The sequence below is a fragment of the Choloepus didactylus genome, chromosome 15 (genome assembly GCF_015220235.1).
Source record: "Choloepus didactylus isolate mChoDid1 chromosome 15, mChoDid1.pri, whole genome shotgun sequence".
NCBI lineage: Eukaryota > Metazoa > Chordata > Mammalia > Pilosa > Megalonychidae > Choloepus > Choloepus didactylus.
Genome location: NC_051321.1, coordinates 30679971 through 30704916, shown reverse-complemented (window position 1 = coordinate 30704916; position 24946 = coordinate 30679971). Strand labels below are relative to the sequence as shown.

General features: G+C 39.1%; 2 protein-coding genes and 1 pseudogene across 2 annotated transcripts; all 3 read left to right on the top strand.

The window, feature by feature from the left end:
- The first annotated feature begins 4227 nt into the window (after positions 1-4227).
- LOC119510689 lies at positions 4228-5591 on the top strand (annotated as a pseudogene).
- A 7052-nt stretch (positions 5592-12643) lies between these two features.
- On the top strand, positions 12644-18734 carry BORCS7 (BLOC-1 related complex subunit 7). Its single transcript, XM_037805087.1, has 5 exons — positions 12644-13253; positions 15879-15941; positions 16038-16081; positions 17043-17063; positions 17590-18734. The coding sequence occupies exons 1-5, from the start codon at positions 13116-13118 to the stop codon at positions 17639-17641; spliced, it is 318 nt and encodes a 105-aa protein (XP_037661015.1). The 5' UTR covers positions 12644-13115; the 3' UTR covers positions 17642-18734.
- Positions 18735-22076: 3342 nt separating this feature from the next.
- LOC119510686 (thyroid hormone receptor alpha-like) lies at positions 22077-24620 on the top strand. Its single transcript, XM_037805082.1, has one exon. The coding sequence runs from the start codon at positions 22600-22602 to the stop codon at positions 24052-24054; it is 1455 nt and encodes a 484-aa protein (XP_037661010.1). The 5' UTR covers positions 22077-22599; the 3' UTR covers positions 24055-24620.
- The last annotated feature ends 326 nt before the right edge of the window (positions 24621-24946 follow it).

Sequence of the window (24946 nt, the reverse complement as noted above, 5' to 3'; positions counted from 1 at the left end):
ATGCTGAGGTGCTAAGAGGCATTTTTAAGGGCTGCCCTGTTTTTCACCTTGACTTTGTGTTATCTCTTGGCTTGTAGAAGTTTATCCTGGAGCGGAGCCAGGCCTGAGCCCTCTCCCAGATCAGGGAGAGGAAGGGGGAGTGGAAGCCTCAAGGGCTGGCTCAACTCCAGGGCAAACTCCCAGAGGAGGGGCTGGACCAGGGGAGGACAGCTGGTCCCCCTCCCTGGGGCTCCCCTTCCATCCATTTCCCCAGAGTGTACCAGAAGCAAAGGGTACCTGGGTCAGGAATCAAGGCTGGGGATTTTCCATGTTTTAGGATTAAAGGATAGATGACAGTCAGGAGGGTGACAGCTAGCAGGGACTAGGAAGGATGTCTTATTTAGGATTGTCATTTAACAGCTGAGGAAAGTGAGGCCTTCAAAGGTCACACAAGATAGTGCAGCAAGAACCCAGGAGTCCCAGCTCCTGGTTTGCTACTCTTCCCAGAGGTAGTGAAGCCCAGGGGTTGAGAGCATTGGCCCTAGAGGCAGATAGGATTGGGTTCAAATTTTAGTTTGGCCATTTTCTAGCTATTTGACCTAGAGTGAATTACTTGACCTTTTTTTTTTTTTTTTTAATTGTGGTAAAATATATATAGCATAAAATTTTCCATTTTAACCTTTTAAAAATATGCTATTCTTTACACCCAAAGTACAAGTAATGAAAGAAAAAAAAATAGAATACTCAAAATTGACCTCCTCAAAATTGAAAACTTATTTGCTTCAAAGAGCTTTGTCAAAGGGTGAAAGGCAGCTGACTCAATGGGAAGAAATATTTGGAAACCACATATCTGATAAGGGTTTGATATCCAGAATATATAATGAAATCCTATAACTCAACAATAAAAGGATAAACAACCCAATTAAAAAATGAACAAAAGACATGAATAGACATTTTTCCACAGAGGAAATACAAATGGCTAAAAAGCACATGAGAGGATGCTCAGCTTCACTAACTATTAGGGAAATGCGAATCAAAACCACAATGAAGTATCATTTCATACCCACTAGAATGGCCACTGTTAAACACACACGAAACTACAAGTGTTGAAGAGGATGTGGAGAAATAAGAACGCTTATCCACTCCTGGTGGGAATGTAAAATGGTACAGCTGCTGTGGAGGACCATTTGGCAGTTCCTCAGGAAGCTAAGTATAAAATTGCCTTATGACCCAGCAATCCCATTACTAGATATATACCCAGAAGGTCTGAAAGCAGAGACGTGAACAGACACTTACTTGCACACTGATGTTCATAGCGGCATTATTCACAATTGCCAGAAGATGGAAACAATCCAGGTGTCCTTCAATAGAGGATACTTGTGGTTTATACATACAATGGGATATATTCAGCAGTAAGAATGAATGAAGTTCTGAAGCATGGAACGATATGGATGAACCTTGAGGACATTATGTTAAGTGAAATAAGTCAGACACAAAAGGACAAATATTGTATGATCTCACTAATATGATCTAATTATAATGTGAAAACTTATAGACATAAAATCTAGAATATAGGTTACCAGGTGATACAATGAGGCTAGAGAATGGGGAGTGGTTGCTTACTATGTGCAGAATTTTTAACTAGGTCAAATTTAAAAGTTTGGAAATGGATAGAGGTGACAATAGCACATTATTGTGAGTATAATTAACAGTGCTGAATTGTGGGTGAATGGTGGGAAGGGGAAGTTTAGTCAAGTATGTCATCAGAGGGCAAGCTGGAGGTAAAAACATGGGAGGGTATAACACAGTGAATCTTGTGGTGGACGATGAGTGTGATTAATGGTACAAATATAAAAAGTTCTTTCATGAACTAGAACAAATGTACAATATTATTACAGGGAGTTAATAATAGAGGGGTATATGGAAAATATACTGATTGCAAACTATGGACTATAGTTAACAGTAATATCTTACTATTCTTTCATCAACAGTAACAAATGTACCACACCAATGATAGAGGTCAATAATCAGGGGGAGGGGGGTGTTTGTGGAGTGGAGGATAAGGAGTGTGGTTTATTTTGGTTTTCTTTTTTCTTCTTATTTTTCTGGAGTAATGAAAATGTTCTAAAATTGATCATTGATCATGGTGATGAATGCACAGCTATGTGATGATACTGTGAGCCATTGATTGTATCCTTTGGATGGATTGTATGGTGTGTGAATATATCTCAATAAATTGCATTAAAATATATATATTATTGTAGTAACAATAATATTTAGCAATTTTAAGTGTGCACATGATATTAATTACATTTACAAAGTTGTACTTTCATTATCACCATTGATTAGCCAAAACTTTTAATCATCCCAAACAGACATTCTGTACCCATCAGGTAATAACTCCCCAGTCCCCTATTCCCCAGCCCCTGGTTACCTCCAATCTGTTTTCTGGACATTTGGGTCTCTATCTTACCCTCCTCTCATTTGATGTACATCTCATGGCACTTTGGTTTCTGACCCTGCCACACTACTGGAACTGCTGTTATTAAGGTCAGCATGACCTTCCTATTGCCAAATCTATTGAATGTTCTTCAGTCCTTCTCATAAAAACTCTCTTCTGGTGTTATTGATCATTCTCATCTTTAAACTCTCTAATATGAAACATCACACAACTCTAGATTCTCAGTAATTATTTCATTCCTCCTCTTCTTCCATTTGCCATCTCATGTATGTCAAGGTTCTTTAATTGTTTGTCCTTGGCCCTTCTCCATCTACATTCTCCCTGGCTGATCTCACCCCTCTCAAGGTTTCAACTATCACCAATATTCAACATTTAAAAAATAGGCATTGCTCCTGGCCCTAATGAAGTTTACAAATGGATGACTCCTGTATGAAAAGAGATGTCAGTCATTGCCTCTCAATATTCATCTGACTTCACCCCAGTTTCTGTATTTGTGTTAATTGTGTCTAGAGACCCCAACTGGACCAGGAGAAGTTGGCCCAAAGAGAATCAATCCTCTGACAGAGCTAAGCTGATAAGATTCTCTTTTTTTGGGGACTTGACCCTGCACCCCAATGAGAGATGGAGGTAGTGGTCTCAGATGCTGACTTAGTCTTAGTCACAAGGCAGTCTGGTTGTACATGTCACTTTTCATCCTTGGGTATCAGTGATACATCCATCATCTGAATTACTAAAAAAATCTTGGTTTATTTGAAATTTTTAACATTTAATTAGCTTGTAAAAAATAAAGCTGCCGTTTCAAAATAAAAACAAAAATCCTCAAATACATATAATTGCATTTTATCATCTTTGTAGGATCCATTTGGATCTTGCTTTTAACTTGTTAGGTGGTACCAGAGTAGTGTTTGGTCTAGAGCCTATTTTGCCTCACTACTGAGGCAAAACCCTTCCGAAAAATCTATGCAATGCCCTGGGAACTATTAGGTTTTCCACTCTGGTTGGTGGGAACAGGAACTATTTCTGTCCCTGTGGAGGTTTTGTGTATTGTATTCTCTAATCCTTTCAGATGGTTCTTTCCCTGGCTTTGGGTTGTTTCCTCACTTGCACCCCCTTATCTGTACTCAGCTGAAGGCTCCAGGGCACCTCTCTGCAGACGTCCAGAACTTTCTCTCTTCTCTCCTCTGCCCTGCAATCTAGTTGCCTTGACTGTCCCAGATTCCCAGCTTTGACTCTTCAACTCAGGGAGACCACCAGGCTCTGCTTAGATTTCTCTTCCCTGTTCCACAGCTTGGAAACTCTCTCCCGGCAGTAGGCTGGAGAAATCATGGGACTTACCTTATTCGTTTCCCATGTCTCAGGGATCACTGTCCTTCATTGCCTGATGCCCAGTGTCTTGAATACTGTTATTTCATTTATTTTGTCTGTTTTTCAGTTGTTTCAGGTAAGAGAGTAAATCCAATTCTTGTAACTACATTTTGGTCAAAAGCAGGAATCTTCCCAGAACATATATATTTAGCGATAACATTTATCCCAGCAAGTTTCATATTTTTTCCCTGAGCCCGTTTCGAGTCAGTTATGCTCTATGGTTAGTAAGAGGTTTCTCTATGGGGCAGTGTTGTACTTGACCTTGATACAGTGGCTTGGTTTTCCACATCACACAAATATCCACGTGGGCTCTGTACATGTCTGTATTTTCTAAGTCTATAGCCCTATTAGATTGTTAGTGCTGATTCTATTTACATTTTTGGGGTAGGAAGTTTGTCTTCTGCCACACACCTCAAATTTTGGGGGGTAGATTTTCCAGTTCAGTTTATGTTTTATGCTTTACTTCCCTGGATTTCCATAGAAAGAAAATAACACATGTCCCTGGTATAAGGACAGACATATATAGATCATTGGAATAGCATTGAGAGTCCAGAAATAAACCTTCACATTTATGGTCAATTTATTTTTGACAAGGGTACTAAAACAATCTCATGGGGAAAGAATAGTCTTTTCGTCAATTGGTGCTGGGACAACTGTCCACATGCGAAAGAAAAATTTGAACACCTACCTCACACTGTAACAAAAATTAACGCAAAATGGGCCAAAGATAAAAATGTAAGAGCTAAGAAAATAAAGCTCTTAGAAGAAAACAGGCATAAATCTTCATGACAGCTAATTCTAGAAATGGACTGAATTCTACAAAAGGTGAAGCCTGGGGAAATGGAACCCAGCCTGTTTTCTCTGGCACTGGAGAAGAAACTGTTAAGCTAGGATTTCCTGTGGACCCACAAAAGGTGCCAATAGTAGCTGGTTATCACAACTGGATTGTAGCTGTTTATGTTGTGTGTTACAGAATCAAAGAATCATCAGAATGGCAACAAGTGTTTACAAGTCCATAACTGGATTGGACTATTGAACAAGTGCCTTTAAATGCAAAAATGATTGGAGGTCCACATGGAGACAAAGATACAATGGTTGCTGTTGCCTCAGAGTATAGCATCATCCTGTGGAGTATTCAAAATGGGGGAAGTGGAAGTGATATAGGAGTGTTCAGCCTTGGCGTCTTCTTTATTGGTGACCACTTGATGGCCACTAGTCATACAGGGAAAGTGGGAGTGTGGAATGCTGTCACTCAGCACTGGCGAGTTCAAGATGTTTGTTACCATAACTAGTTATGACACTGCTGGGTCATTCCTTCTTCTGGGATGTAACAATGGGTCAATATAATACATAGATATGTGGAAGTTCCCTTGATAAATGAAGGATAATGATCTTGTAACTGAACTTTATCATGATCCCTCAAATGATGCTATTACTGCTCTGAGTGTCTACCTCACACCCAAAACAAGTGTCAGTGGTAACTGAAATGAGATTGTCTATGGTACATACTCCGGAGCAGTAAGAGTAATTGTTCAACACCCAGGAACAGTTGGGTCAGGCCCTCAGCTTTTCCAGACTTTCACAGTTCACCAAACTCCTGTTACAAAGTAATGCTCTTAGCGAGGCATCTCATATCAGTCTGTGCAGATAATCATGTCCGGACACCGACAGAAACATGATTCAGAGAAATGATCTCTACTCAGTGAAGTTCTACTTCTTTAACATCATTCAAGATACTTTCTCTGGAGGAGACTGAAAGTCAAGGTAGCTATTTCTCTGGAAACGATGTAGGACTTTTGTAGAGTGAGATGATCAACAGGTGTTTATTCAGAAAGTTGTTCCTATCACTAACAAACTGTTTCTGAGACTCTCATCTACTGGGAAAATAATATGTGAGATCCAGGCTGTTAACTGTACCACAATATCCTCATTTACTGTGAAATAATGTGAGGGATCCAGTAGGATGGGCTGAAGGCCAAGGTGCTACTTGTTCATGGGCCATACAAATGGCAGCATTCAAATGCGAGATCTGACCCCAGTCATGGACATGGTTAACAAAAATGAAGAGAAGGACATAGTGGTCCAACTGAAGAAGAGCTACTCAAATTATTGATCAGTGTGATCTGAGCACATTTAACTGTGCTGTTCCTAACATCAGCCTGGCAACTTCTGTGGTTCAGCGTAGCCATCTGCGGGAATCAAATTCTAGCCTTCGGCTTCAGCACCATGAAACCATCCACGAAGCTGCTACTTATGGTTCCATGAGACCTTTTTACAGAGAGAGTCCTTTGTTAGCAAAGGCAAGAAGGACTGAGAGTTTTCACCGTTATAGGGACTTCCGGACCATTAATTTGAAGAAAAATGTAGAAAGACCTGTTCCTGAAAATGCAAGTTTAGCTAAAGGTTTATTGATTTTATAAGAATTAACTTTTGCTGTCATTGATATGCCCTATAGTTGTTTTTATTCTCTATTTCATTTATCTCCAAATCTTTGTTATTTCTTTCCTTCTGCTTACCTTGGATTTAGGTGCAATACAAGTTGGGTTGAATAAAGTTGAAGTGAAGGGGGCAACAGAGGAATGTAATGTATCTGAGAGAAAGTCTCCTGAAACAGAAATAAAAAATCTTAGAGAGTCAGAGAGTGGATTGGAAGCTCATAAAAGAACTGGAGTTTTCTCAGAATCCAAGAAAAGGTCATCAGAAGGTGAAAATGAAAATAAAGTTAAGAAAGAAAAGGATGACATGAAAGGGGAGGATTCGTTGGAAAAAAGAAAGTTCTCTATCCGGGATCATTACCAAATACTTCTGATGGAGGGACTGGCTTACTTGATACTGCATCCCCATCTCCTACAAAGACCACTCCATCACCTTGGCATTAAAAAAAAAAAAGTGATTCTTCAGGTCAAGAGTACAGCTTGGGAAAACTTACCAAAATGGGTAGCACTTTGTTAAATTTAGATGAAAGTTAAACTTTACTGGATTTTAGTACATTGGCTTTTGCACCAAAACTTTACAAGTTAAAATTGGACTTCATTTAGGAAATAAAATAACCCTCTCTCTTTTGATATTTTTGGAAATTTTTTTAGTTTTGCAGTACACTTAACAGAATCATTTGTAAAGCAGGAGTCCATTTCAGTGTTTAGCTGCTCTTTGTTGATTCTGGAAGCAAAATATCACATTTTAAGAGGATGATGCCCATATAGATGAGCATCCCCTTAGAGAGTAGGAATCAACAGACTGGGTCCCTAAATTTGTTATGCCTGGGACTTCTCTTGAAATGTTATCTCATGTGAATTACAGACATAATTGTCTTTGGAACTTAGTCCTCCAGCCCTTACTGTCTGTGGAAAGTGTTTATCAGATATTTGAATGAGGTGCTATGTTTGTGAAAAAATATCACATGATCAAAAACACTATTGATGTTGAATACCTAGATTGCACTGTGTAGTAAGTCCTTTAGGATAAAATTTTTTAATTTGTGAGTCATTTTCTGATTCTTATTTTTGGAGTTCTCAAATCTTAGCACGCATCATTAATATTAAATGCCAGAAGTCCATATAAACTTTCTTTTAAGTTGAAGCAATTGTCTGTGTTTGGATTGAGAAAATAAAAATAATAATCAAGGGCAAAGCTTTTTGGGCCCAGAAAGGAAAGCTTTACCAATTTCTAGTCTGCCTTGTCTTAGGAGCCACCGTATTTTTATTTTTCAATGTTAATAATAAGATCATTAAACTTAGAATTTGACAATTGTTAAGCTTATGAGATTGCAGTTCTGAATTTTGGTTTAAGGTTTGGTTACTGTTAAAACAACCAACTAGTTAAAGAAATTGCAAGGGAAATTAGGAAATATCTTGAGGCAAATGAAAATGAAAACACAGCATACAAAAACTTATGGGATGCAGCAACGGCATTGCTCAGAGAGAAATTTACAGGTCTAAATGCTTAAATTAAAAAAAAGGAAGATGTCAAATCAGAGCCCTAACCTCACACCTGGAGGAACTAAGAAGGAAAGAAAAGAAGAGCAAACTAAATCCAAGGTGAGCAGAAGGAAAGAAATTACAAAGATTTGGAGATAAATGAAATAGAGAATAAAAACAATTATACGGCATATCAATGAAACCAAAAGTTGATTAAACCTTTAGCTAAACTGATAAAGGAAACAAGAGAGAGGACAAAAATAACTAAAATCAGGAATGACATGGACTGGGGGTGGTGGTGCATTACTACTCACATTCTCCTCACCTTCCTCTCTCAACCGTATTCATAGTTACCTTCGTTCAGTGTACTTACATTGTTGTGCTACCATCTCCCAAAATTGTGTTCCAAACCACGCACTCCTGTCTTCTATCACCCTGTAGTGCTCCCTTTAGTATTTCCTGTAGGGCAGGTGTCTTGTTCACAAAGTCTCTCAATATCTGTTTGTCAGAAAATATTTTGAGCTCTTCCTCATATTTGAAGGACAGCTTTGCTGGATATAGGATTCTTGGTTGGCGGTTTTTCTCTTTCAGTATCTTAAATATATCACACCACTTCCTTCTTGCCTCCCTGGTTTCTGCTGAGAGATCCACACATAGTCTTATTAAGCTTCCTTTGTATGTAATGGATCGCTTTTCTCTTGCTGCTTTCAGGATTCTCTCTTTGTCTTTGACATTTGCTAATCTGGATTATTAAGTGTCTTGGCGTAGGCCTATTTATATCTCTTCTGTTTGGAGTACACTGTGCTTCTTGGATCTGTAATTTTATGTCTTTCATAAGAGATGGGAAATTTTCATTAATTATTTCCTCTATTATTGCTTCTGCCCCCTTTCCCTTCTCTTCTCCTTCTGGGAAACCAATGATACGTACATTATTGTACTTTGTTTCATCCTTGAGTTCCCGGAGATGTTGCTCATATTTTTTCATTCTTTTCTCCATCTGCTCCTTTGCATGTAGGCTTTCAGGTGTTTTGTTCTCCAGTTCCTGAGTTTTTTCTTCTGCCTCTTGAGATCTGTTGTTGTATGTTTCCATTGTGTCTTTCATCTCTTGTGTTATGCCTTTCATTTCCATAGATTCTACTAGTTGTTTTTTGGAACTTTTGATTTCTGCTGTATATATGCCCAGTGTTTCCTTTACAGCCTCTATCTCTTTTGCAATATCTTCTCTAAACTTTTTGAATTGATTTAGCATTAATTGTTTAAATTCCTGTATCTCAGTTGAAGCGTACGTTTGTTCCTTTGACTGGGCCATAACTTTGTTTTTCTTAGTGTAGGTTGTAATTTTCTGTTGTCTAGACATGGTCTCCTTGGTTATCCAAATCAGGTTTTCCCAGACCAGAACAGGCTCAGGTCCCAGAGGGAAGAAATATTCAGTATCTGGTTTCCCTGCAGGTGTGTCTTAGAAAATTGCTCCACCCTTTGATGCCTCAGGTCACTGTGCTTTTCTGCCCAGCAGGTGATGCCTGTTAGCCTATAATTCTTGACTGGTGTGAGGAGGTATGGCCGTGTTCCCCCAGGCTCTGGGGTCTGGTTCTCGGTGCATTACTGCTAACCCCAAAGAAATAAAAAGGTTTATAAGAGGATACTATGAACAATTGTATGCCAACAAATTAGATAACCTAGATGAAATGGACAAATTCCTGGAAATACACAAACTACCTTCACTGACTCCAGAAGACATAGAAGATCTCAACAAATAAATAGGTAAAGATTTGAATCCGTAATAAAAAACCTCCCAACAAAGAAAAGCCCAGGAGCAGATATCTTCCCTGGTGAATTTTACTAAACATTCCAAGAATTAACACCAGTCCTTTTCAAGCCCTTCAAAAAAATGAAGAGAAGGATGTCTTCCTAATGCATTCTATGAGTCAAGCGTTGCCAAAATGTCAAAGCCAGATAGAGATATCACAAGAAAAGGAAATTATCGACCAATATTCGTCATGAATATACATGCAAAAATCCTCAACAAAATACCAGCAAACTGAATCCAACTGCACATCAAAAGATTATACACCATGATCAAATGGAATTTAGTCCAGGAATGCAAGGGAGATTCAACACGAGAAAATCAGTCAAGTTAATACAATACCTTAATAGAATGAAGAAAAAAAACAACAACAACTCATGATCACCTCAAATGACACAGAAAAGGCATTTGACTAAATTCTGCATCCTTTCTTAAGGAAAACACTCAGAAAACTAGGAATAGAAGGGAACATCCTCAACAAGAGAAAAGCCATTGTTTAAGTTTTCCTGGCTGCTGTTACAAATACCATTTGATGGGTTGACTTAAAAAATGGGAATTTATTTTCTAACAGTTTCAGAGTCTAGAAGGCTTGCTCCCTCCAGAGATCAGTAGCATTCCACTACTGGCTTACCACAATCCTTGAGGTTCCTTGGCTTGAATCATGTCACATGGCAATGTCCTCTCCTTTTTCTTTTGGGTTTCTGCTGATTTCCTGGTTCCAGCTCCTTTCTGTGGCTTTCTCTTTATAATGCATCCAGTAATCTGGATAAAGGCCTACCTGGCTTCAGTTGGCCACACCTTCATTAAAGATAACATCTTCAGGAGGTCCTGTTTACAATGGCTTCACACCCATAGGAATATGAATTAAGATCAAGAACATGTCAAAATTTGCATACATAATTCGACCCACCACAGCCATTTATGAAAAACCGACAGCTAACATCATACTCAATGATGAAATGTAAAGCTTTCCCCCTAATATCAGGAACAAGGCAAGGATGCCACTGCTATTCAATATTTACTAGAAGTTCTAGGCAGAGTAATTAGGCAAGAAAAATAACTAAAAGTTATTCAAATTGGAAAGGAAGAAGTAAATGTATCTTTATTTGCAGATGGCATGATCTTTTACAGAAAATCCAAAGGAATCCACAAGAGAACTATTATTAGAGCTAATAAGTGAGTTCAGCAAAGCGGAAGGTTACAAAATCAATGTGTTCCTTTATACTATCAATGAACAATCAGAAAATTAAGAAAATCATTCCATTTACAATAGCATCTCAAAAAAATATCTAGGAATAAATATAACCAATAATATAAAGACAAACACTGAAAACTACGCAACATTGATGAAAGAATTTAAAGAAGACTGAAATAAATGGTAAGACATCCCATGTTCATGGATTGGAAGAATTAATATTGTTAAGATGTCAGTATTAACCAAAGCAATATAGATTCAATGCTGCAATCCCTATCAAAATTCCAACAGCCTTTTTTTTTTAGAGATAGAAAAACCAATCTGCAAATTCATATGGAACTGCAAGGGACCATGAATAATCAAAACAATTTTTAAAATGAAGAATAAAGTTGGAAGACTCACATTTCCTGATTTTAAATTGCACTACAAAGATACAGTCATCAAAGCAATGTGGTATTAGAATAAAGATAGGCAAATAGACCAATGGGACAGAATTGAAAGTCCAGAAATAGACCTACAGATCTATGGCCAATTGATTTTGACGAGGGAGCCAAGTCCATTCAATGGGGATAGCACAGTCTCTTCAATAGAGGGGCTAGGATGTCCATATGCAAAAGAATGAAGCTGGACCTCTACTTCACATCATACACAAAAATTGTGCTAGAAAACTCTGGTAATCCAGATTGACTCCCCAGCCTGATTCATCTGAAGTTACTTTTTGAAGAGCTCTTATTTACAATGGATCCACACCCAATCAGCATGTGGACTAAGATCAAAAACATGCCCAAACTGGGGTACACAATTCAATCCACCACACACAATGACATAGATGACTCTCAGAATCATTATGCTGAGAGAAAGAAGCCAGACAAAAAAGGATTACTTCCTATATGATTCCATTTAAAAAGCATTCGAGAAATGCAAAGTAATCTATAGTGCCAGAAACCAGGGGGTACATGGATCTCCATGGACTGCAAGGGGCACTTGGAAACTTCTGGGGGTGATGAAAATGCTCTGTATCTTGAAAGTGGTGATGATTCACGGGTGTATAATCTGTGATAGTTAACTTTGTGTGTCTACTTGACTCGGCTATGGTATCCAGCTATTTGTTCTAACACTAGCCTGGATTTTGCTCTGGAGGTATTTTGTAGATGTGATTAGTGTTTATAATCAGTTGACTTCAAGTAAAGGACATTACCCTCGATAATGTGGATGGGCTCATTCAATCAGTTGAAGACCTTAAGACCAAAAACTGAGGTTTCCCAAAGGAGAAGAAATTCTACCTCAAGACTACTGCATTAACTACTGAGTTTCCAGCCTGCTGGCCTGCCCTATGAATTTCAAACTTGCTGCCCTCACAACCTCTGAGCCAATATTCCCGCCCCCCACATTTCTGTTTCTCTGAGGAACCCTGACTGATACAATGTCTGTCACACTCATCAAATTCTACACTTTAAAAGAATGCACTTAATTGTACATAAATTATACTTCAATAAAGTTGATTAAAAACAAGAATTAAATGAAAGTAAATAGAAACAAGAGTCTAGACACTTGGAAGAGGAAGTACAGTTGGTATTTAATACAGGTTATTTTGAACAAAATTTGCAATATAATACCATTCTCATCTTTCTTGTGCATTAGACCAAAAAAAAATATGGAGCTACAGGAAATATTTTACATATTAATTCATATCCAAGGTGATACAGTTTGCTTTGAATAGGATAAAGAGATCATCTTTAAAAATTATAAGTGATGCTGAGTATTTCCCACATTTATTGGCCATTTGAATTTCTTTTCCTTTGAATTGCCTGTTTGTGTCCTCTTGCCTATTTTTCTATTGGATTGCTCTTCCTAGTTTACATGCCCTTCTGCCTTATCGGCCTGAGAGTTCCATGGAGACAAGGATGGTGTCTCATTTCTTTCTTAATTCCCATCCTGCCACAGTGTTAGGTATTTTGTTCATGAAATATTAGTTAAAACTGAACTGAGTGACCTTAATTCATCCTTAGAACCCTTTGAGACGTGAGCTTATCACTTCTATTTTATAAGTGAGGAGCTTGAGGCTCAGAATTGAATAATTTACACTCACATAACTGCTAGGTGGCAGAATTGGGACTGTAATCCAGGCCTTCTGATTCTAAACCACAGACTTACTGAAATTGTGCCCCATTCCCTCTAGTGATGTTTGTCTGGGCCCTATCTTCTTCAGCATATCAATTGAATATCTTAGGTAAATCTAAAGTTAGCAAAGATCACACTTCGCTCTAAGCGCATGCGTCCTTTCTTTCTCTCTTGGTTAGAAACTAATGAACGCGTCTTTTCCTTCCGCTTTGCCGTTCTTTTGGCCCCAGCGAGTCGCCATCAGCCGGGTGGGGGCGTTCAGTAACTGAAGTGATGGCGACGGGGACGCCGGATTCGCAAGCGCGATTTGGTCAGTCTGTGAAGGGGCTTCTCACTGAGAAGGTGACCACCTGTGGTACTGACGTAATCGCGCTCACCAAGCAGGTGCTGAAGGGCTCCCGGAGCTCCGAGGTGAGCTGGGAGTGGGCTCTATATGCGGAACAACTCCGGGGTTCCCTATTTTTCATCGCTGTGGGGAGTGGAGCGCACTGCATCCTGGGATTTGTAGGCCGTGCCCTTGTAGTCGAACGGAGAGGTCGTTCGAGGAGGTCGCATGTTGCTTTTTGGGGCGTGTAGTCCCTTTGAGGAGTACTAGCGGGATAGGACGGAAAGAAATGAGATGATGGGACTCGGTATCTTAAAGCCGAGAGAGACGCAGGACCGTGGACGAGATAGTGGTCCTAACCAATTCCTCTTTTGTTTCCCCCTGTTGTGTGGAGTGAAGATCGGTCCCTCTCAGCCCCCTAATTCCTCACATTTTTGTCCTCAGCGTCTCAGATTCCTTCCACATTTTTGTGCTCCACCTTTATTCTTTCCTGACTTGTGCTTCTGGCCACTTTTTTAGTTTTCTGTTCTTCTATTAGCGGTCTCTTTTCCTCTGCTTTCCCACACTCCATCCCCACTGCTTGGTTTCATGTGTGGAATTGTTTGATGGCTTTTCTCACAGAAAGCTTTAAATATGTACACCCTGATTTCTCCAAAAAAGACCCAGCCTTGAACGTTTAGGTATTTACTCAAGAGAAATGAAAATATATATCCACACCAGAGTTGTGCACGTTCATAGCCCTTTTAACCATGATAGCTGCAAACTGTAAATGACCCAAATGTCCATTAACAGGTGAAGAACAAACAAAATGGCATATCCAGTGATCCAGCCATTCTACTCCTAGGTATTTCTCAAAGAGAAGTGAAAACGTATGTCCACTCAAAGACTTATATATGAATGTTACTCATCATATTGTTTTTACAGAATTAGCTTCAATGTTATGTCCTTAGCTTTTATTGGTAGTGGCTACAAGAAACAACCGTATGAAGAAGGTGCTTACATTTACGGTAACACTATTGAAGTCACTGACCTGGTAATCTCAAGTATGCTTTGTTGGAGGTCCCTTGTGATACACTCTTTAGGATTCAGTATCAGAGGAACGTTGATCTCTTTTGGAGAATTACCTTGTTGCCTTTTATCAAATAATAAGAATTAGGCAACTGATTGTGTTTTATTTTTTGCCTTGGTTACAAAGATGTTCCTATGCCAAGTTTAGTAATAGACATATTATTTCCTGTTCCTTTTCATTACTTTTAGATTCCATTTCTTTGTTTTTTGTTTTTTTTTAAATGTGTATTTGTATATACATGTATACATACATATAGTTTGTTATAAATTGACTTAATATTTTTAGAGAGAAAAGAGGCATAAATATATAAATGGGAAAAAATAGTGTTCGTTTTAAAAACAATGAAGCATGAAGGATCTGAAAAGACATTTATTTAATTAGTTTTGCATTCCACAAGCATTACAATTATTAAATGTTAGTGGGCTCAAATTACCTTTAAAAAATTTTACCGATTTTTTAATTCTGCTTTAATATCAAACTAATTTTGATATTAAAATTCAAGAAGTGAATAGTAGTCAATACCAAATATTGATTAGTAATATTTATCCTAATAAACTTACATGTATTGTGTGCTGCTATGGGTTGGACTGCTATAAGTCCTTTATTTTGTTTAATTCATTAAGTCTTTACAGTCACTAATAAAGGAGGTACTTTTCTTACATGGAGGATAGGGAGAACAGTTTAACTTGTTCAGGATCCAATGTTAGTGAGGAAGTGGTAGAGCTAGGTTCAAACCTAGGTAGACTAGTTCCAGGCATACATTCTTAGACACTGTCTGTCATATGGTACTAGATGGTTTAAGCAGCCAAAGGCCACTGTACCACTGCTGCCCTACTGTGGCTGGCTTCTTCCTATTTCTCCTTCTTATATATTTTTCACATGGGGTTCTTCTATGGTAGAATTGGATTGGGTGACAGTAAATGATGTGGACCGAGTTAAGCTGAAATTTTTCCAGCTTTCTGGGACAGGGTTGACACATCATCTGTCAATCCTCTGAATTTTGTCATTTTACTGGATTACTTACATGGCACTTACATAGCATGTTGATTTTTTTTCTATAGTTATGTGTGTTTTTTTGCTCCTTTACTAAATTATGAGGTTATTGAAGGGTTTTCCTACTCTTTGATCGTTCTTAGCCCCTAGAGCATTGCTTTTCTCTTAGCAGTAACCACATAACTGTTCAGTTTTATGAACTGACAATTTCCATGTATAAAACACCCATTTGACATCATTTCTAAAGAGCTGCACTCCTCTTCTTTCTAGTCCTCCTTTAAATCCTGCTCCCTCACTCCTTTCAAACCCTACAAATCTCAAATCCACCTTTAATGAATCAGAAGTTAGGTTCCCTCACCATATTTGTGAAGCTAAAAAGTTTTTGTAGATGACTTCTCTCAGCACTTGATTAATAAGCTTTGTAGAGAGCACTTGATTTCTCAGGTGGTGGCCTTTGGAACAGATGTCAAACCCTTGCCAGGAATGCCATAGTGCCAGTGAAATGGATTTTTAACATGAACAAATGGAAAATTATCTTCCATTACCTTTGGAATGTTTATGGTTGTATGCAGAGGGGAGGTGGTGATGTTACAACCACAGAGAGAAGTTTGGACATTTTGATTGTTACCTTTTAATTTTTGTTTTCCAGCTGCTAGGCCAGGCAGCTAGAAACATGGTACTACAGGAAGATGCCATCTTGCACTCAGAAGATGTAAGGAACAATTTCTTTTATGATTTGGGTACTGTATACATAGTCTGTGTGGCTTCAGGGCTGTGGAATGTTCTAAACTTCTCTGTTTTTGTGCAGAGTTTAAGGAAAATGGCAATAATAACAACACATCTTCAATACCAGTGAGTATGTGCTCTCAGTGACAATTTACTGTAAAATCATTATCCTCATCCTGCTTCTCGTTGCCTTTGTGCTTCAGTATTTTCCTGTGGAAACAGAAGGGGGGGGGGGTTAATGGTAGGGTTGGTCAAGCATTCGTTCTAGTGTTAGAAAAGATGCCTGAAAGTGCAGAAGTTCGGATGGGGTGAGAGTGGGAGCAGCGACCACCACCTTTTGTGAACTTCCCTGTGTGTGTTGGCGGGCTGTTGAGAGGGAGAGACTGTCAACCTCAGGGCTCACACCGGGATGGTGCTAACAGTGCTTGACACCTTGTAGGCACTTAATCAGTATTGTTGATTTGTTTGTTCCCAGGGACCCTCCCCAGGGTGTCTGTTCATTGATTAGAAAATCAAGTGTCACTGTAACCTGTATCCTACATTCCCATATGTAATGCAACCCTAGCTGTATATAAATTATTTAGATTTTGAAATATAGAGAACCCTTCTCCATGTTAATTTCTTTTATAATTATAATTTAATTTTTGTTTTATTTAATTTCACTTTGTTTTATATTTTATGTTGTTGACATTATACTTATGTTACCTATTAGAAATATAGAATTGGGAATTTAACTCTTGATATTTAAATAGCGAATGTTTGTCATGGTCATTCTTTGGGTGTATGCGTATTAGGTATGTGACCATTTGACACCACATACACAGAATGAATTTGAGCCATGCATAGTTTGTGGGACCACATCTGTCACTCCAGGTGGAGTATCCTTACATCTTTAGAATCCATCTTTTCAGCATCTCTCCACTCAAATAGGAGTCCTGTTCAGTAGCACAATCTTAGGATAAGACAGCTGGCAATGTAGAATGTGATACAGGTGGAGATTTGCTCTACTTATATTTGGCTGTAAGTAACTTCTACTAGTTCACTGCATTTTCTTACATTTATTTTCTTCTTTCCTTTTATGTTTTAGGCAAGAAGCTATTCAGAAGAAGTAAGTAACCCTAGAAGTAGAGGAGTGGGGAATTATACTGCTGTGCCCAGAATCAGTGTGAAAGTCTAGTTGATATAAGTCATTAAATTGACACATGTAACAAATCTGGGATTTAAAGAGGACAGTATGTTTTTTCAAAGACATGCAGTAACTCAATTCACTGCTAGTAAAGGCTTTCTAAAAGTTCAGGATCCAGAGGCTGACCCTAAGGAATAGAGAACACTTTTATATATTGGTAGCATTCATTAAGTAGAAAAAAAGTTCTAAAGTCATTAAACAGCCTTGGTTTTCTTAAGTGGATTAAGTTTGTTCCTTGCCATATTGTTTACACTATTCATTTGCTTTGCATACTTTTCTTTAGTCGAAACATTCCTGGGGCCCAAGTGGACTGATAAAAGTTTTGACTTAGCTATTAAATACTAATGTGTAACTTAGTATTTATGCATTAAAGTACAAATAGTTTGTACAAAAAATTTGTGTTTATTGCTCATTTCAGACAAACCCTTTTCTCTGTTCTGATTTCTAGTGTTGGTCAGTCATCAGATCTACAGGACCAGTTGAATCACCTGTTGAAATAGCATGTAACAGCACAAAAGCACTTCTTTGCCTGATGCTGAGGAGGAAATACCTTACCATAGTCATTATGCTGTGGGTTGATTTTCCACTTTCTTCTCCAAAAGTTACAAAAGAAAAGACTTGTGATGATGTACAGTTTATCCTGAACAGAAGCTTGGTGGCTAAATTTTGGAAGCACTTCTTGAATTTTAATATCAAAATTAGTTTGATATTAAAGCAGAATTAAAAGACATCTTAGTTTTTTCCATAGAACTTTTAATATGTCAAAAGTCTTATTGTCTAAATGTGATTCTTAAACAAACACTGAGTGATATTTTAAATTCAGGAATAGAGCTTCTAATGTGATCACATAAGAATGATTAACATTCCTTTCAAAGACTGTTTTATTCTTTTATTAATGCATTTGCAAAATATTTTAATTTCATAGTCACAGAATGGTGCTAGATAATACTTGTTTTCTTTTCTGGTAACTCAGAGGAGGTACTTGTTTTATTTGTTGCAGCAAATTCCTAAATGAGAGGCAAATGGTCTCATATCTGGCCAGCTGCAACTTCCTGCCTTGACCTGCATTCCTAGGGTTTCTTTGTCTTTGTGACTCTTGATTAAGTGGCCTTGGGTTCATTTTGTAATTTTGTTAATCATCAGCAAATTCATTTGTATGACCTTATTGTCAAATGTGAAGGCAGTTGAATTACTGCAAGTGATTGTGGCAAAGAGTTGTGCCATGATGATCTTATGTTTGTAGATATTTACCTATGTTCATTAGATTCATCTTGTTAAATGGCATTATTATCAGTCTATGGTCAAGTCTGTATATCTTTACTCTGCTTGAATTCAAAATCTGACTCAATCCTGTTCTAATTAAATTCTTAATTTATTAAGGGATTGGGAGAAAGCAGACAAAAGAAAGTAGTGTTTTCACTGTAAGAGAAAAAAATAAGTCCAATTTAATTTATATTGTATATCACAAGTAAATAAGCAATTAAGATTGCATTTATCCTTCATTATACGTATGCACATTAACTTAACATTAAAAAAAAAACAACAAAGCATGAAGGATCTGAAAAGGCAATTTATTTATTTAGTTATGCATTCCACAAGCATTACAATTATTAAATGTTAGTGGGCTCAGCTTACCTTTAAAAAATTTTACCAATTTAGAAAACAAAACAAAATCCAACCATCCACATATACAAGAAACAAAGAAATATGTAAAATGGAAGAAAAATTAAAATGGTCTAAGTTTTCTTCATGCTGGAACAAATATTAAATAAGCAGTGATTGCTTCCATTGTCTCTGATAAAATAATGTTCACAATCAAAGTTTTAATGGTAAATAAAGATAAAAGTTACATTAAATAATTCAAACCTAGTAGTACTGAATTTACTCATTTTAAAGAACGTAATACCAAAATCCATGAAAAAAGTAGCCAGAAATGTGAGAATAGGCAGAAATGTATACATAATTTGATAGCTGGTTTTTATAGAAATAAACAATACATAGAATTAAATGGAAAAAAAAAAACTTCATTAAATAACATCTGGGTTGTGGAATATATGCAGAGTGACAGTATTTTCAAAATAATGAAAATTTAAATTGTGTGCAAGAAAATTGATGTGATGATACTAAAGCAGTACTATAATAAAAAAATTATGCTTTAAATCTCTATCTTAGGGATAAGGGTGGAAATAAATGTTTTTAAAAAAGGCCTATTTGGCTAGAATTTAGAAACGCAACAAAAGAAACAAAATGGAAATAATAAAACTAAGCATGAATGACATAAAATTAGAGTAATACATAAAACCATTAATTGACTCTTAAAGATTAAATTGGTAAAGTGTCAGCTCAATCTTAAAAGTAAAAATTGGTAAATTTATACTTGAATAGGAGATGTATAAAATAAATAGATTAGATTTGGAAAGAGTAATCTCAGTTTGATGCTAAAAAGTTGTTTACTAGCCAACTGTATCTGGCTCCTTACAAAGATATTATATTATAAAACTGACACTTTTTAAAAGAGAATATGACCACACCAATTTTGAGTAAGAATCCATAAGTTGTCAAAGTATAACCAATTAAATGTCATTTGCCTGTGAGGCTTTCCTAAAGACTCTTCTAAACTGTCAAAAAACAAATCATTTCCATATACTCCAAAAATATAGAAAATTGATAAAGTAAATGTGATTTTCATTAAAAATACTCAAAGCAAGACAGGTGACATAAAAATTGTAGGAGATTTTTATTTACAAACATAGATGCAGAAACCATAATAAAATCTTAGAAAAACTGGATAGAGAAATACTTGGAATTATTCAAGTAATTCCAGGACTACAAAGTTGATATAAGAGCTGCAAAACACATTACATTAATAAGAAACAATAAATCCTATATCAATGTAATGTACACAAAAAAGGCATTTGAAAAATTCAACTTCCAATTAAAACAAAAAAATCTTTCTAAAAGAGAATGTATTATAAAAGCAACAACCAATTTAATATTTGATGAAGAAATTAGAATCATAGAACCCCAGAATATTTGCGATGCATGGAGTCTCAAAAGTCATTAAGTTCTAGCCCCTTGCTTTACAGGTGAAAAACACAGCTAAGGAGATGAAATGACTTACCTATGGTCACTGAGCTTGCTGGTAGGTCTTCTAACCCCTAATCTAACTCCCTATTACCTGTTACTTCCTTATAAATAGCAACAAGGCTGCCACCTATCATTTCCAGTATTTAACATAACACTAAAAAACTTAGAAAAGGAAAGGATTTTGGAAGTAATTGAGTCCCATCCATTTACCTTTGCTACTGCATCTCTGGCAAGTAATCAGCCAGCCAGTCTTCTAGCTTCTGCCTGAATGCTTCCAGTGATTCAGGAATCCTTTACTTAAGATGCTGACCATTTTAGAAATCTCTACTTCTGTGTGGTGGCATATACAAGGCCATCCTGGCAGGTAAGGGAAGAAAATATGAAAATTTCTATTTATTTTTTTATCTTAAAAACTTAAGTTTTTGCTAACATTTAAAATATGGCTTGATAGGAGAGCCCTAATTTGGCCTACATAGAATACAGAGAGTTAGTTACCTGTCATTTAGCAGAGTGATATTTTTAAAAAATGTGGATGAGGCACTGTCCGATCAGCATAAATGATGGCCAAAGCATTATGGTCCAAAATCAGCTCTGTATACCAGGTATCCTCAGGGAAGACTGGGAATAACTCAATTTAAGTTGATAATGGTATGCTTTATTGTAGTTTATCTGTGTCTGGCTAAGTAGATTTAAGGATTATCAAAAGATTCCTGTACAATCCTATAACAACGTAGATTACAAGGGGTGACAGTGTGATTGTAAAAACCTTGTGGATCGTACTCCCTTTATTCAGCATATGGATGGATGAGTAGAAAAATGGGGACAAAAACTAAATGAAAAATAAGGTGGGATGGGGGAGATGATTTGGGTGTTCTTTTTTACTTTTATTATTCTGGTTCTTTTTGGTGTAAGGAAATATTCAAAAATAGATTGGGGTGATGAATACACAACTATATGATGGTGCTGTGAACACTTGATTGTATACCATGGATGACTGTATGGTATGTGAATATATCTCAAAAAAAAAACGAATTAAAAAACAAACAAGCAGAAAAAGAAAAAAAAAAAAAGATTCTTGTGAAGAAACCACAGATTGAAGAGAATGTAATAAAGCAAGCACAAGTAAACAAGTGGAAAATTAGAGCCCTTTCTTTAACCTCCCATTCAATCTGTCCCTTCAAGAGAAAAATGTCATTTTAATGAGTGAGAAAGTAATATCTTTTCTATACGAACTCATTTTATGGAAAATCATATGATTGCTGAAAAACTAATTATAAAAACACCCCTTTTTACACATTTAAAAGTTGGAAAGATTCAACCTTTAAAAATAGTCCAAGGATTGTTTCCATGCTTAGTTTATTAAAAATATAGAAATACAACATCTTCCTATTAACTTTTCACAAAAAAAGCTGAAATCAGGGAAGATGATAATTTACTAGCTGGATTTCAACAAAACCTCTGAATTATTAGCAGATGAGATTGAAAAATGAGTATAATCTAGTAAAGGAGGCCACTTCTTCATTTAGATATCCTTCCATTCGGATCTCCATATCTCATTATTATCCTAATGAAAAGAAATGCTTGTTACAACACAAAAGGAAATAAGATACACAAATAAAAAAATGGAAAATAAAAAAAAAAAAAAAAAATTTCTCTGCGAGATGAAACGACTAGAGAACGCAAGTGAATTGACCAAAAACTACTAGAGGTAAAAATGAACTTAGCAAAGTTGTTTTCCTAAACACAATAAAAAATTGTGTGGGGGGGGTGGCGATCGGGCCGGCGTTGCAAGGCGGCCTGCAGCGAGCAGCCGCGAGCCCCAGCCCGAGTGGGGCGGGGAAGGGAGGAGCCCGAGCCGCCGGCGCCGCCGCAGAAGAAACCGCGCGGCCGCCATACTCGCCCTCTGCCTCTCCGCCGTCACTCGCACTGTCATTTCCGCGCCGCAGGAGGGCGGGCGGCCGGGATCCCCCGGCCCCCCACGGATACCCCCAGCACGGGGCGCTGAGACCCTCGCATTGCTGCCTAGCCTAGTACAGCGCGCCACGCCGAGGGATCTCAGGACAGGACGCGACTCCGAAGCTACTGCCTCAGCCACGGCCCAGGAGCCCTCTGTATCCGAAGCTATTCGGCGCCCCCAGGCCTCCACCTGCCACTCCCTGACCCCACCCACCGCTCGCCCCCCCGCCTTGGGGCGCAGGACACGGTGTGAAAGGCCAAGCGCTGAGGCAGGCATCATGGGTGCTGTGCAGTAGGGCCTGGGTGTCGGGGCTGAGGTGCTCGGGGGCGTGACGGAGGTGGTGGTGGTCGTGTGCAGTGTGCCCACCCCATTTTCTTGGCGTGCTGCAGGGCATACTGGTTGGAACTGAAGTGAATGGAACAGAAACCAAGCCTGCCGGAGTGTGGGTCAGACCCAGAGACTAACCTGCCCCCAGCTGGAAAGCGAAAAAGAAAGAACGGCCATTGTTCCCTGAAAACCAGCATGTCAGAGTATAGTTACCTGGACAAAGATGAGCAGTGTGTCGTGTGTGGGGACAAGGCAACCGGTTATCATTACCGCTGCATCACTTGTGAGAGCTGCAAGGGTTTCTTTCGTCGCACAATCCAGAAGAACCTCCAGCCCACCTACTCCTGCAAATATGACAGCTGCTGTGTCATCGACAAGATCACCCGCAATCAGTGCCAGCTGTGCCTCTACAACAAGTGCATTGCCGTGGGCATGGCCATGGACTTAGTTCTGGATGACTCGAAGCGGGTGGCCAAGCGCAAGCTGATCAAGCAGAACCGGGAGCGGCAGCGGAAGATGAACCCATCACTTCAGGAGCGACCAGAGCCCACCCCGGAAGAGTGGGAGCTGATCCACCTTACAACAGAGGCCCATCGTAGCACCAATGTCCAGGGCAGCCATTGGAAGCAGAGGCGGAAATTCCCGCCAGATGACACTGGCCAGTCACCCGTCGTTGCCGTGCCAGACAGAGACAAGATGGACCTAGAGGCCTTCAGCGAGTTTACCAAGGTCATCACCCCAGCTATCACCCGCGTGGTGGACTTTGCAAAAAAACTGCCCATGTTCTCTGAGCTGCCTTGTGAAGACCAGATCATCCTCCTGAAGGGGTGCTGCATGGAAATCATGTCCCTGCGGGCAGCTGCCCGCTATGACCCCAAGAGCGACACCCTGACACTGAGCGGGGAGATGGCCGTAAAGCGGGAACAGCTCAAGGATGGCGGCCTGGGCGAAGTCACCGACGCCATTTTTGAACTGGGCAAGTCACTCTCCGTCTTTAACCTGGATGACACAGAAATGGCTCTGCTTCAGGCTGTGCTGCTAATGTCAACAGACCGCTCGGGCCTGCTGTGTGTGGACAAAATCGAGAAAAGTCAGGAGGCCTACCTGCTGGCCTTCCAGCACTACGTCAACCACCGCAAACACAACGTTCCGCACTTCTGGCCCAAGCTGCTGAGGAAGGAGAGAGAAGACCCGAGTTCCATTCTGTACCAGGGGGCAGCGGCAGAAGGCTGGCCAGGCAGGTCACTGGGCGTCCACCCGGAAGTACAGCCGCTTCTCGGAATGCATGTTGTTCGGGGTTCGCAGGTCCGGCAGCTTGAGCAGCAGCTTGGTGAAGCGGGAAGTCTCCCAGGGCCGGTTTTTCAGCATCAGAGCCCAAAGGGCCCGCAACAGCGTCTCCTGGAGGTGCTCCACCGAAGCGGAATCCTCCATGCCCGAGCGGCCTGTGGGGAAGACGACAGCAGTGAGACAGGCTCCTCCAGCTCTTCTGACGAGGAACAGGAAGACTCCAAGGATCTGGCGGGCCAAGCAGCTGCTCCTTAAGGCCCCCAGGGCCCCTGGGGAAGGAGGAGGAGGAGCATGAATCTTCACCCAGGCCTCTGCCCCCAGAGCAGGAAGTACCTGAGAGCTGAGACCATGGGCTCAGCAGGGCAGGTCACCTCCTATCCCACAAGGCCACTTGCCCTCTCCTAACAGGCCAAACGTGCTCAGGCTCCCTTGTTTTTGCTCTCTAGTTACCTAGCCTGGGGTGCCCTTCCCCCTTTCTCTGGGTGGCAACTTATTTGTCCTCTGAGACCCCACTCAAATGTCACCTTCTTTCCCAGCTCCCTCAAGTGAAATAGTTTTCTATGCTTCCAAAGCCCTTGGTTCATGCGTCTACTGTGACACTTATCTCACTATTTTATAAGTAGTTGGGCATGATTCTGTCCCCCAAGCTAGACTGTGTCTTAATCATGTCTGTATCCCCAGTGCACAGGGCCTGGCATAGAGTAGTTATTCTATAAAAGGTGTATTGAATTGAAAAAAAAAAAAAAAAAAAAGACTGAGAACAGCTACAAACATATTGTATTATTCCATTGATAAGACATTCTGGAGTAGGCAAAGTTATAGGGAATCTTGAAGAACAGATCTGATGTTGTTAGGAGTGGGAATGGAAAGGAGGGCGTGTACTACAAAGAGGCGCGAGGAAACTTTTGTACAAGGGAACTGTTCTAAATCTTGATTGTGGTGATGTATGCACAATAAAGGAAGGTGAATTTTACTGAATGTAAATTATATCTCAATAAACCTGACTTAAAAAATGGATTGAGAAAAGGTGATTTCATTTAAGGGGAGAAAATCATTATATACGTGGTTGTTCATTTAAGTCAGAATATGAGATTTATAAAATGGAAAGTCACCGAGGGGCAAATAAAAGAAGATACTAATTGACAGT

Excerpts from the sequence above, each read along its gene's own strand:
- BORCS7 (XM_037805087.1), top strand. The coding sequence starts at position 13,116 with ATGGCGACGGGGACGCCGGATTCGCAAGCGCGATTTGGTCAGTCTGTG. Across the intron at positions 15,942-16,037 it reads CCATCTTGCACTCAGAAGAT|AGTTTAAGGAAAATGGCAAT; the intron begins GTAAGGAACAAT and ends GTTTTTGTGCAG. Across the intron at positions 16,082-17,042 it reads ACAACACATCTTCAATACCA|GCAAGAAGCTATTCAGAAGA; the intron begins GTGAGTATGTGC and ends TTTATGTTTTAG.
- LOC119510686 (XM_037805082.1), top strand. The coding sequence starts at position 22,600 with ATGGAACAGAAACCAAGCCTGCCGGAGTGTGGGTCAGACCCAGAGACT.